General features: G+C 48.3%; 1 protein-coding gene across 3 annotated transcripts in view; it reads left to right on the top strand.

Annotated features, from left to right (window-relative positions):
- The window catches only part of Cars1 (cysteinyl-tRNA synthetase 1), a 53,873-nt gene that overhangs the window by 25,769 nt on the left and 14,507 nt on the right, over positions 1-13,597 (top strand). For 2 of the 3 annotated variants that reach the window (XM_010635678.2, XM_010635679.3), the window contains 8 exons: positions 3,422-3,534; positions 4,312-4,440; positions 4,848-4,977; positions 5,080-5,183; positions 5,597-5,694; positions 5,899-6,088; positions 6,624-6,692; positions 10,212-10,293. In XM_010635678.2, the coding sequence (XP_010633980.1) occupies positions 3,422-3,534; positions 4,312-4,440; positions 4,848-4,977; positions 5,080-5,183; positions 5,597-5,694; positions 5,899-6,088; positions 6,624-6,692; positions 10,212-10,293 (915 nt within the window). The remainder of the gene's footprint in view (positions 1-3,421; positions 3,535-4,311; positions 4,441-4,847; positions 4,978-5,079; positions 5,184-5,596; positions 5,695-5,898; positions 6,089-6,623; positions 6,693-10,211; positions 10,294-13,597) is intronic. The other variant, XM_033756480.1, reaches the window with a different exon arrangement.

Here is a 13,597-nt window from a genome sequence, read left to right as displayed (position 1 = left end):
CAAGCCCCCCCCCCCCCCCAATGCCTGGAGCCAAAGAGGCTGGCACACCTGTGTTTATACATATCTCAGAGTGGATACTTACAGCAGGCCAGGAATTAATCAGGGCATGAAAGGTTTGGAATACAGTTAACAAGTGTGGTCTAAGATTTCTTTTAAGCACCTAGACCACATGCCAGACCACAGAAGGCAGCCTGCACAATCCCAAAGAATTGCTTTTATGGAGACCGCATTCTCTCAGCACAGTGCAAGTCGGGTGAGGTATCGACTCCAGGGGACATGTGAGATTTACAGACCCATCTGAGGTTTATGCTCCTAAGTCTCTCAGGAGGGAAGCTACAGGGGAATGTAGGGACGGTTCAAAGCTGCATGGCAGCCAAAGCACTCATGCTGGCACTTGGAGAGTGCCCAAGTGCCGGGTGGGTATAAACAGAGGAAAGTAGTGAGCCAGGCAGTCAGGCAGAAAGCTGTTAGCACTGAGTGGAGAGAAAGCAGAGGAGGAAATAAAGGTAAAGGCAAATTTATGAGATGGGAATAATCAACAAGCCAAAAGCTTGTTTCCACAAATATTAATAAAGTAGAAAACCTTGTAGCCCATAGGATGAAAACAGAATAAACCTGCAGATATAACAGAGCTTTATAAGCCCTCCGGGGGAAGTGGGGCAACTTACTGTGGCAACCTGGATACAGAGAGAGACAGGCCCAGCATAGGAGGCAGGGGTGAGGGCCAGTGATTGGGTGTGCAGAAGGAAAGTTCTGGAGTGATGAGAGCCCCTGGCCCTCTCCCTCTTGCTGCAGGGCTCCATCTGGCTGTTCTTTTCCTTAAATGACAATGATTCTTGGACCTATTCTTCCAGACTGACCTCGGGGTTAGGGTTCAGGTGTGGAGAAGAGTAGGAGTAAAGCTCAGCATGCCTATAGGGGATGTTGCCACCTTCCTTGTGGCGCTGTCAGACCTCCTAACAGCCCATACCACCTACTAAGGCAGCTTAGAAATGTGGTTTTTCCTCTGTGCTGTCCCTGCCACTGACATTTGGGGACTCAACACAGAAGGCAGCAGGTGATAGCAGGCATGCAGTCTCTGTGGTGGCCTGCTCACGCCACCGAGGAAGAGGCGTGTGCACTGAGGTGCACCTCCTGCGCACGCACACACTGGGGAAGGCAGGTCACATCAGCCCTCGATGGGAATTGACCTTGCAAGCCTGTGGAGTCACAGCAAATGGGACCAAAAAGGAGCAAGCAAAAGGGATTGTGTGATTTATTTCTCTTACTTAACAAATTTGAAGCAAGGCTTGGGGGTGTGGCTCAGTGGTAGAGCATCTGCCAAACACGCCCCAGGCAATACATTCTATTCTCAGCTCTGGGGGAAAAAAATGGAGGAAATAGCAAACATCATATAATGACATGATGTGAAAGAAACAGATGATTGCTCCTCTGTTATAAATTTTCTCAAAATGTGCTTTTAAAAGTGATCAGATGCAAGCATTTATGGATAAGTGTATTCAGAGTAGTAACAAAAATCGAAACGTACATTATCTGACAGGTGAAGGGTGGCTAAAAGAGAATGTCATGAAGCCATGCCGAGTGTGGTTCTGGACAGTTGCTGATGGCAGAGCAGCAGGAGGCAGATGGAAACAAGGATGGCGTCTGACCTGCCTGCTGTATGTGTCTGTGTTTGGTTTGAAGACTTTTTTTTAAAATCTGTGAATCATTACACCATAAGTAATTATTCCCAGCAGTAATTATTCCTAGGTTCAAAGATGATGACAGTGTAGCCCTGTTCACATGCTCTATGTTCAGTATGGGATATGTTTTGTTATCAGATGCCCGTGTTTTAGAACATCCTCAGCACTGTTTCCCTCCAGCTGTCTCCCGGGGAAGCATAGGCTCTTTGCTTTTGTTTCTTCAAAAGTTGGGGCAGCACTAGGAGCCCCCAAGCAGGGGTCCTGAAACAGAACCACCTTCTTGTCTGGGGCTTTCCATTGATAGTGATGGTACCTGGGGGAGGATGCAGGGTCGCACAGACCCTTGGAGACCAGGGCTGGTCCTGGGAAGCTTTACTAGGGCAGAAGGCCTTTGCTCAGCCCACAAACTAAACAGGTTGAGGCTTGCATTAGTCAGTGCTTATAAAGAGCTTACAGGGTTGCACTGAGGTTCTTCAAAACACTGTACATGCTCTGAATCAGATTTAATGTAGGACACAGAAATTTACAAGATTGGCCTACAATCTTGCCACCCACGGAGTCAGATGTAGAAGAGTGCAAAAGATCTGTCTGTGTGCTAGAGATCCGAAGAATCCAGCCAAAGTCCTGGAGCACATGGCAACATCCCGTGTGAGTCCACATCAGGCCAAAGGATCTGCCACAGAAGGCTGAGGGGTCTGTGCCGGGAGGTTGAAGGGTCAGTGCTAGACACTAAAGAATCTGCACTGGCAAGGTGAAAGGCCAGTGTTGGAAGCTAAAAAATCTGTGCCAAAAGCCAGCAGAGGAAGCCCAAGCAATAGCAAAAACTGGAGCTCCTCTGAAGAAAATCAGCTCAAATCCTTCCCCATCATTCTTTTATACTGTTCTGACCACAGTCCTCCTTAAAGTGAGCCTTCCATGCCCAGCACCATGCTGACTCAATTCATCTGAGCATTTCCCTCTCAAGTTGACAATTAAGCACCACAGGGCTGTGTTCCTGCTGTTCTCAGCATGGACCTTGGGCTTACTTGCAGCTTTCATGTCAGATTCTGCAGGTGCCTGCCTACTCTGGTACTCTAGCCGTTTCGTACCCAGTGTGTCACTAGCCAGCCCCTGCCAAGGGCCTACCCCGCACATTTCCTCCATTTGCCCCTGCGTGACCCACAGAGCCCAACCCCTTGCCTGTCCAGGAGAAATACCTGCAGTGGGCACTATATTCACCATGCTTGGGGCCTCCAGCTGGGCTGCTTAGCTTGTAACTGTGTGCTCCTTGTAAGTCTTGGAGGAACAGTGTCACCACTCACCACAGGTTCCATGAAGCCACACACAAGTTCAGCTGTGCCCTCATGTCTTCTCCTGGACCCACAGGCCAACAGCTGAGCAGGCTGTTGACCCTGTGAACCCAGCTGCATGAGCAGGATCCCCAAGCCTGTTTACCATGTCACCTCCTAGCTTCAACTCAGAGCCCATGGATTGTCCTGGAGGTGTGGAGGGGCAGGGAGAGATGGGTGCAGTTGTAGGGCATGGGGCTGGTGTAGATCTGGCATAGGAGTGTGGCTTGGGAGCTGATGAGCAGTATGGTGTATCTAGGCACAGGTCAGCTCTGATTTCTGGTCAGACGCAGAGGAGTGAGGTGCTTGAGCCAGGTTAATAAGCCAACGAGAAGGCATGGTTGGTGGGGTAGGCATTGGTGTGGGTACTTGCCACTGAGTAACCTCTCCACCTCCGTTGCTCACTCGCAGGTGACCTGAGCATCTCTGCAGACCGCCTGAGTGAGAAGCACTCCCCCAATGACTTTGCCCTGTGGAAGACCTCCAAGCCAGGAGAGCCATCCTGGCCATGCCCCTGGGGGAAGGTAAGTGAGTAACTGAATAGGCATGGGGCTGAGGGTGGCAAGAAGAGGCAGTATTACAGGATGTTGTCATCAGTCATACGTAAGACGTCTCCCTGAGAGGCAGTGCTGCAGGTTACGGATGCTGCCACTGGGCCAGAACCTGGTGTCACCTCAGTATAGAGCTGCAGGGTCCAGGAGACCCGAAGTCACAGAGATTTCCTGGGTATCTGGATGAGTCGATGGTTCTCCTAAGATTTCAGTTTTCTGGTCTGTGAGGTGGGGTGTGGTCAGATTCAGCTGTCTCCAAGGCCCCTTAGTTCTGATGTAATGTGACTCTTAAGTTGAGTATTCCCAGCTTCAGAAGGCAAGGTAACCCTGTGACATTCCTGTGACTGCAGTCACCACTGCAGAGTACTGTGGGAAGGGATATGGCTAGCTGCCACTTTCTGTTTTTAATTAGTATGTTTGTGATACATAGTAATTCTATTCATCTTGGGAAATTGGTAAATACACATACCACATCTTTATCATTTTTACTTCCCCTCTTCTACCTCGTGCCCTCCCCCATCCTCACTTTTAAGTGCTAGAGCTTCTGGGAGAATTCCTAAGCTTCAGCAAAGATTTGGCCTGCAGGAGACTGGTATCAAACTCCATGAGAGGTTCCTCTTTAGTCTTTCTATGCGTGGATTTGAGTTCCCGTTCCCCTAGTGTTTAGAAGGCTTAGGGCTTATAATTTGGAGCAGTGAAGGCCTGAGCAGGTAGCAGGGCTGGTCAACAGGGTCCTTCATGTTTCCCCAGGGTCGTCCAGGATGGCACATCGAGTGCTCTGCCATGGCTGGCACACTCCTCGGGGCCTCCATGGACATTCACGGGGGAGGATTCGACCTCCGGTTCCCACATCATGACAATGAGCTGGCACAGTCAGAGGTAAGTAAAGGCAGTGGTTACCTCCCTAGATGCAGAGCACAGTGTCCTTGCCATGACCCTGGAGAGAAGTCTCGGCAGCCCTAAGGAAAGGCCTTCTTGATAGAACTTGTTACCAATACCAGGGTTTGTGGAGAATTTGAACCTTGATCATTTCATCAACTTTTCACTGTAACAGCCTGGCCTTTGACTGCAGACAGGCTCACATTTCAGCCAGTTGTGTTACCTGCTGCCAGGTAACCTGGGGAAGTCCCTTTAAGCCCCACTTGCGCCACCAGGGAAAGGTGGCCCTTACTGCAAGACAGTGCACCCAAGCAAGACAAACAGTGCATTCAATGTCAGGACTCTCCTAGCAGGTGGGGACCCTGGTGACATTAGGTGAACCATCCTTCCTCTGTCTTTCCTCACAGGCCTATTTTGAAAATGATTGTTGGGTGAGGTACTTCCTACATACAGGTCACCTGACAATCGCAGGCTGTAAGATGTCAAAATCACTAAAAAACTTCATCACCATCAAAGATGCCTTGAAGAAGCATTCAGGTAAGCATGACTCCTCCCAGAGGCTCATGGGACCTCGCACAGATGCCCGATGAAGGTGGCCCCTTGGGGAGTAATGGTGTCTTGTGCTGTGTGCCCCCTCAGCACGGCAGCTGCGGCTAGCCTTCCTCATGCACTCCTGGAAGGACACACTGGACTACTCGAGTAACACCATGGAGTCAGCACTACAGTACGAGAAGTTCATGAACGTAAGTCCCCAGCTCTTGTGAGGTCGAGCACTGGCCACTGCCAGCACGAGGTACCTGTGGTCACTGTGATGGGTTGACATCCCATTCTTGTGACCAAAGCCAAGGCGTGGGTTGGTGCTAGTGGGCGCCATTTCTCTGAAACATGACACAGCTTTGGTAGAGTTTGAAGAGGCTCCATTTCTCCTGTGCAGAGCATGTGTCACTCTGACTGGGCTTCCTGCCGAACAAGTATCTTGCAGGCTGAAGTAGGAACATGTTTCTAACCCAACAAAAGAGCTCTCCCTTTCTTTTGGGTGGTCCTCTTATGAAATGTCTGTATTGTGGTTCTTCAGTGTCTGCCCAAAGTAAAATCAGTTCACGAGAACAGTTCATCCAAAATGTCCAGATGGAAATGTTGCCTTTTCTAACTTCAGGAGTTTTTCCTAAATGTGAAAGACATCCTTCGAGCTCCTGTGGACATCGCCGGGCAGTTTGAGAAGTGGGAAGATGAAGAGGCAGAGCTGAATAAGAAGTATGGTGGGACCTTTCCTGTGGGGCCATGAGCATGAGCACATTCTGCCCAGGTGGCGGAGGAGGAGGTCAGCACTGTCACACTCTGCAAGGCTCGCGGAGTGTGCTGCCTCTCCTGGTGGACTGCTCCAGCTGTTGAACTTGGTGAACTTCTGTCGCCTAGTGTCAGTTCTGATCATTTGCATTCCTTCTCTCCCTCGCTCAGCTTTTATGACAAGAAGATGGCAGTACACAAAGCCCTCTGTGATAATGTTGACACCCGCACTGTCATGGAGGAAATGCGGGCCCTGGTCAGTCAGTGCAACCTCTATATGGCGGCCCGCAAGGCTGTGAGGAGGAGGCCCAACCGGGCTCTGCTAGAGAGCATTGCTCTGTACCTCACCCATATGCTAAAGGTAATCCAGGTCCCTTGTGTGGAAACAGGCCTCTGGGCGGCACTTGGGTCTGCTGTACCCTGCCTGTACAGTGAGACATCTGCCTGGTGCAGAATCTGTGCATTAGAGATCAAAGCTGTAGAACCCTTTACTCAGAGCGATTTCGTTGCCTCCACTTCTCTCTGCTCCCATTTTACAGTTTAAAAAGCAAAACCAGTGATGAGGCCTTGACCAGGAACACATCTTGTGTAGAATCACTTCCTGTACAAAACCACCATCCAGGGGCAGTGCTCCTGAGGCCAGGGGGTCCTTGGGGTGATTTCCTGCCTCATTGTCCTCTGTCCCCATTCCTGGCCTCCCATAGCTTTAGTCTGGAAGAGGGCAGAGCGGCAAGCCAGGGCTTTTCGTGGATGGCTGAAGTACCTCAGGATGGGTTTCTGGGACCTGCTGCTTTTTCCGTCTCATCCCTGATTTGGATGTTTCCATAGCTATGTGTGCTGTGTGCTGTCTCACCTCTTCATCTGCATGCAGTTTAAGTCCTGTTTGTTTCTTCTAGATCTTTGGGGCCATCAAAGAGGAAAGTTCCCTGGGGTTCCCCGTTGGAGGGCCTGGGACCAGCCTAAATGTGAGTAGAGAAAGCCCTATTGGTTCCCCTCAGGGGGCCTCAGCTCAGCTGTTGCTGAATGTGACCTCTTCCCCACCTACTGTGCCTGCTGTGGGGCCTCTACCTCCCACTCTTCTCTGGAAGCCCCCAAGAGTCCTGCTCCCCCGTCAACCCTGTGGACACACGGAGGCCAACTTGGGGTCCCTTCCTCATGGACTCTTAAGCCTGCGGTTGAATGTCAGCTGTGAGCCTGAGGGTGTGGAGAGTGGGTGGGCGCCCTAAATATGAATGTCAGCCTTGGGCAGGACAGCCTTATCCTTGCTGGAGTGAAGGTCCTGTGCTGTCACATGAGTTCAGTCACCAGCTCAGAACACCAGCTGGACAGGTCACTTCTCACCCTTGATCACACCTCGGCCATGTGGTGGTATGAACTCGCATTCTCAGATTTCACCAAATGTACAATCATCCCGGGTGTCCACCAGGGAGGGTTCCAAGATCCCTGAGGACACCAAAACCCATAGATACTCAGGTCCCTCATAAAAAAGGATATTGAATTTACGTAGAACCTATGCACATCCTCCCATAGACTGTAAATCATCTCTGGATTATTTGTAATACCTAATGCAATTCAAATACATGGGAAGGATTACGTGGTTTAGGAAATAATGGCAAGGAAAAGCAGTCTGAGTTCAGTACAGAAGTGACACGACTTTTCCCCAAGTATTTTCGGTCTGTGGTATGTTGGATCCTCAAGTGTGAAACCTGTTAACACAGCCAACTGTACTAATTTGTGGGGGTGTTTTTTGTTTTGTTTTTTTGTTTGTCTTTGTTTTTGTTTTTTGGTACTGGGGATTGAACTTGGGACCTTGCACCTATGAGGCAGGTGCTGGAACCACTGAGCTAAAGCCCCAGCCCTGTACTACTTTGTATTCAGTAAACATGTCATGATTCAGGCCCCATGTACACAAGGCACAGAGCTTATACTGAGTAGGGCACACACACCATGCATCTCTGCCTCACAGGGCTGGGCAGCCCTATGAGACTTAGACCAGACCATGTCTGATTTTGATACCAGGCCCAGGGCCTCAGCACAGCCCCAGCCCCCTGCTCCGGCAGCTGCCAGCAGAAGGCAGGAGGTGGTCATGCTGGAGACCCCCTTGGGAATGGGCCACACTTGTCTGCTGTTGGCTTCTCTGTCTGCAGTGGTACATGACCAACATGAACTTCAAGTGTGCTCTGCTAGTAAGGACAGCCTGCTGATAGATCTCCTTCTGCCCTCCCCCTGGAGAATGCGCTGTTTTTGACTAGAACGTACATGTCAATATTTAAATGTGTTACCTGCTATTATAAAGAAAGCAGGAGCTCAGTACCAAGTGAAAAGGCAAAGCCGTGTGTGTGTTAGTGGATACTGAACCCAGGGCCCCATGTATCCTAGGCAAGTGCCTTTTTTTTTTTGGCTTTTTGAGGCAGGGTCTCACTATGTAGTTCAGACTGCTCTGGAACTCACAGTGTAGCCCAGGCTGGTCTCGAACTCACAGCGATCCTCCTGCCTCAGCCTCCCAAGTGTTGGGATTACAGGTGTGCACCACCATGCCCGGCTGGCAAGTGCCTTTTTAAATTTTGAGATAGAGTCTCATTAAATTGCTCAGGCTACCCTATACTTGGGATCTTCCTGCCTTAGTGTAGCGTGTAGCCCAGGCTGGTCTCGAACTCACAGCGATCCTCCTGCCTCAGCCTCCCAAGTGTTGGGATTACAGGTGTGCACCACCATGCCCGGCTGGCAAGTGCCTTTTTAAATTTTGAGATAGAGTCTCATTAAATTGCTCAGGCTACCCTATACTTGGGATCTTCCTGCCTGGACCTCTTAAGTAGCTGGGATTACAGGCATGTACCATCACACCTACCTTCTATGTACTTTTTTTTTTTAGGTCAGTGTTGGGGATTAAACCTAGGGCCTTCCACATGCTAGGCGAGTAGAGTACTCTGCCACTCAGTTAACTCCAGCATCAGTAAAACCTTTGTACACCCTGGCTTCCTGAAGATGAGGAGTGTGAGGGGCCGCACCCACAGTGGTGCTACAGACACCCCCAGCAACCTTTCCAAGAGGGAGACCATCTGTGCGATGAGAGGCCTGCCCACCTCTTACCCTGCCCAAGCCTTTTCTCAGCCTCAGAGCTGGTTGTGGGTACCATGTTTTTTCAACTGTATGTGTACCTATTTTAGTACCTTTTAGGAAGAAAGCCCACACAGCTCCCTGTTATCTTGTGCAAATGATAGTAAGGTATTTATTTTCTTTAAAAATGAAAACCAAAACACACCTCCAAGGTTTAAATCACTCTGCCTTTGAACTTGGGAGGATGTCTCTAATCTTAAATGGGGCTGTGGCCCAGGCCACCTTCCCACACACTGTACCAAGCATTCCCTGTGGAGTCACTTTCCCTTCCCTTTCTGAGTAGCTCCTAGAAGGAAGCAGCCACGCGAGGACTGGGTAAGCCTGTGAGGCTAAGTGTCCTGCACTCTGCAGCTCACACTGGGTGAAGTTCATGGATTGACTTCCGAGTCCAAAGTACCGTTAGGGCCAAAGAGATGACCCCTGGTCCTAACTCCTGTCCGTGCTGAGCTCTTGGCCACATGCCCCATTGTGGTCACTCAAACCACCAGAGGTCATCAGCCCCAGGTCTCCTTGAGACACACAGACCCCAAAGCCATCCCAGAGCCCCCATGGCAGTGGGATGAATGCCTCCCCCTCTGCTGTACTGAGCTTTGCGTGACTCTTGCAGTGTAGAAGGAGGTAAAGGCCTAAAACTGCTTTGGAAGCTGAGGGCCTCCTTGCAAGGATGCAGGCTCAGAGGAGGACTGGGCCTGAGATGTTTGGCTCATACCACCTGGGGTGTCGAATTAATCTTTAATTTTGATTATGGAGCTGCTATGTAACTTAGAGGTAAGGGAGCCCTTGCTCAGAAGGCCAAAGCCTTTTTGCCCCTAGTAGAAAGATAAATGTACTTTAGGAGATGTTCACAAACTCAGACTCCCAGGTGAGCTTTGCCCTCACCAATTCACCTTTTCCAGTGTGGATCTCTGTCCTGCGTGTTACTTACAGGCAGTTATTCCTCATGCAGATGTTGCAGTGCGTGTGAATAGTAAATGGACACAGTTGAGCCTAAACACACTCGTATGTGATCATAAAAGAGACCCAAACACAGCCCAACACCATCACCATAAAGACGGGTTTCTAACATCGTGAAGATGTGTGACCTAAGGAGAGTGTGTCGTGTCAGCAGTGGACTGATTGGCTGCTGAGTACATCCTGCCAGAAATTGCTCCCTGACCCACATCACCCCCAGGTGACGGCCACCCCGAAGTACATGTCACTCGCATACCTCATGTGGACTGTGTGTCAAGGTTGAGGCCCTGAGGTGCCAGGCACAGCAGCAAGGCCCATGCTGTCTCTGCCCTGTGATCTGACTGAACTATTAGGTATTTAGTTGTCAGTGCAGGCCATGAGCCACTCTAAATGAACCAAACCCATTCTTTCCACAGCTCGAGTCCACAGTCATGCCCTACCTGCAGGTGCTGTCAGAATTCAGGGAAGGTGTGCGGAAGATTGCCCGGGAAAAAAAAGGTGAGGCTGGTTGCCCAGAGAGCAGAGTGACTCTTCCTTCCTGTCACACTGTACCCAGGCCACTTGCCCTCAGCACTATAGATGGTCTGTGGGACCATCCTGCATGGGCTGCCTGTGTACTGTAGGGTGTTTAGCAGCATACCCAGCAGGGCCCACCGTGTCCCACTTGCCAGTTCTACAGCCACAAAGGTGTCCTGCGGGACGTAAGTGCTCCTAGTGAGAGCATCATGTGACTTAGGATGGCTGGCGCTGGTCTAGCATTGGATGTGAGGGGCCAAGCGTCTTTGCTTGTTGTTCTGAGGAGAGGCAAGATGAGGGGCCCTGCAGCCAGCCCAGCCCTACACTTGCCCTTGGTTAGCACTGGGGTTTATTTCTGCTCCTGGTGACCCCAGGCTGGTGCACTGAAGTGAGGTTTGTCTGCTGCTCAGCTGAGTTGGTTAGAGCTTTGGAGGTCCCCCCAGGAATGCCTTGTTAACTGTGCTTAGCCATTCTTTTATCCTTTGACATTGCAAAGTGTGTTTGGTGTGAGAATTGGAGAATGCTAGATCTGAATGTTTTGGCTTTGGGGACAGTTTTTAAACATTGTTAATAGCAATAAGCATCATCAGGCAGATCTTTGACTTCTTACTCTGAGTGATTCTGGAGCAGTGTATAGCAGTACAGCTGTTCCTATCATTGAGGATATGGGGTGTGCTGGGCCCTGGCCAGCTGCTTCCCTTGTGATATTACTAGAGACAGGACCTTGCCTGACCTCCCACTGGGTTGGTGGCAAACACTGTGATGCCCTGCTGCTCCCCTACAGGATCCCAGGGTCCTCTGTGTAGTATGAAGTCAGACCTAGAGTTCTTCGAGACCTGGTTGTGCAGAGCCTGTCATAGGGGTCACAGTAAGGCAACAACCAGGTGGGACACTGTCCAAGCAGGGCAGCATCCTGGTGGATGTACCAGTGGTGCAGGGGGCAGAGCACCTGGAGGAGCCCTGGGGAGCAGCTGCACCTTGAGAAGGGATTAGTAGGCCTGATTGGGAGAAGGGCTTGGAGAGAGACAGGAACCAGGTCCCTGGCCTGCACTGGGGAGGGGACCATAGAGCTAGAGGCAAGATGGCAGGAGAAAACCTGGGGCAGGAGGAGCTAAGTCCTTGCTCCATAGGCCAGCAGCATTGTACAGAACATGGTGTGAGAAGGGTGATGGGGCATGGTGTGGTTAGTTAATAAAAGTTCAGTGGTAGACACTTGGTGCCTGCTTTCCACACCTGTACCCCTAAGTGCTTCAAAGCACTTGAGCCAATTTAAAAGAGCCTGATTAGGTCACTTGACAGTTTTGGGAGCACACACTTATTGACATCACTAGGGTTATGTGGCTATCCTCAGAGGCAGCCTGGGCCCTGTGAGAGACCTTGGAGCCTGACCCTGGGATCCAGCCTCCCAGGGTCACATGATGATGCATTGTGCATGTGACATGGACACATCACAGCCCAGCCCAGCAGGAACTCAGCCGATAGATCAGAGGGGCTCCGAGGGGCTGGCCAGGCTTCAGCTTCTAAATGGTGGTGCTGACCACCAGGGGCTTGCTTGGACACCAAGAGCACCACCAGTCAGCCATTCTTGCAAGTAGTTTCCTTTTGCTTTTTGTTGGCTTATGTTTTGCTTTCTTTTGTTCTTCTTCTTTCCTTTGTTTTGTTTTGTTTTTTATTAGTATATGTTTGTAGTACATAATGATCACATTCCCTGTGAGGAGTTGGTACATGTACATCATGTATTTTAATTCTATTTTCATCTTTTTCCTCCCCTCCATCCTTTGACCCATTCTCCATTTCAGAAAGATCTGTCTTCCTACTTCCTATTATCTATCTTTTATTTTGCTCTTTATTTATATTTTGGGTTTCTCGTATAAGAAAAATCATGTGATATTTAGGCATGTGTGATTGATTTATTTCATTTAATAGTATGTTCTCAAGGTACATCCATCTTCCTACAGATGATTCAAATGTATCCTTCTTTATGGCAGAGCAGTACTCCACTGCATATAAATACCACATTTTCTTTCCCCATTTATCTGTTGTTGGGCAGACATATAGGCTGTTTCTAAAATTTAGCTATTAGGAATTGTGGTGCTATAAACATGAATATACATGTATTGCTGTAATATGATGTCTTTTTTTTTTTTTTTTTTCTTCCTTATTTTTGAGACAGGATCTCATTATGTAGTCCAGGCTAGCCTCGAACTCCTGGCAGTCTTCCTGCGTTAGCCTCCTGGATGCTAAGATATAGGTGTGTGCAACCATGCCTACCCTGCAATATGATGTCTTTAACTCTTTCTGGAAGATACCTAGAAGGGGAATAGCTGGATCAAGTGGAACTTCTAATTCTAGTTTTAGTTTTTTGAGGAATCTTCATACGAATTTTCATAACAGTTGTATTAGTTTACATTTCCATTGATGTTATAGAAAGGTTCCTTTTTTATTTAATAATTTCTTTAAAATTTTATCCCATTCCCCCCCAAAAGCGTTTGTCAAAAGCTTTTTGTGCATCTATTGAGGTGATCATGTAATTTTTGTCTATTTATGTAATGAATTACATTTATTAAGTTACGTATTTTGAACCATCCTTGCAACACTTCAGATGAAGCTTACTTGGTCATGATGTATGTTTTTTTTTGGTGATTTGTTACATCCTATTTGCCAGTATCTTTCTGGGGATTTTTATGTCTGTACATTAAAGAAATTGGCCTATGGCTCTATTTTTTGGTTAGGTCCTTTTCTGGTTTTGGAATCAGGGTAATGCAAGCTTCTAGGAATGACTTTAGGAGTACTTCTTACCTTTCTATTGCATTAAGGAACTTAAGGAATAATGGTGTTAGATCTTCCCTGACCTGGGCTTTTCTTAGTTGGTAGATTTTTTTTTTAATTACTGCTTCAATTTCATTATCTGTTTATCTGTCATTCGGGGTTTTTATATCTTCTTGGTTAAGTTTTGGGATACATACATATATATATATACATATATATATATATGTATATATATATATATACACACACACACACACACACATATACATACACATACATATATATACATACATATATATGAATATCCATTTCTTCTGGATTCTTCAATTTATTGGCGTTCAAGTTTGCAAAGTAATTACTAATAATCTTCTGAATTTCAGCAGACTCTTTTGTGAGTTCACCTTTTTCATATCTAATTACATTGATTTGGATCTTTCTTTGACAAGATTGGCTAAGTGCTTGTCTATTTTATTTATTCTTTCAAAGAACCAGCTCTTTGATTTCTTTTTTTTTTTTT

This window comes from Fukomys damarensis, unplaced genomic scaffold (genome assembly GCF_012274545.1).
Source record: "Fukomys damarensis isolate Sample0158 unplaced genomic scaffold, DMR_v1.0_HiC HiC_scaffold_27, whole genome shotgun sequence".
Lineage (NCBI taxonomy): Eukaryota > Metazoa > Chordata > Mammalia > Rodentia > Bathyergidae > Fukomys > Fukomys damarensis.
Note: the sequence above shows the minus strand (reverse complement) of the source record. Positions and strands in the feature narration are given on the sequence as shown.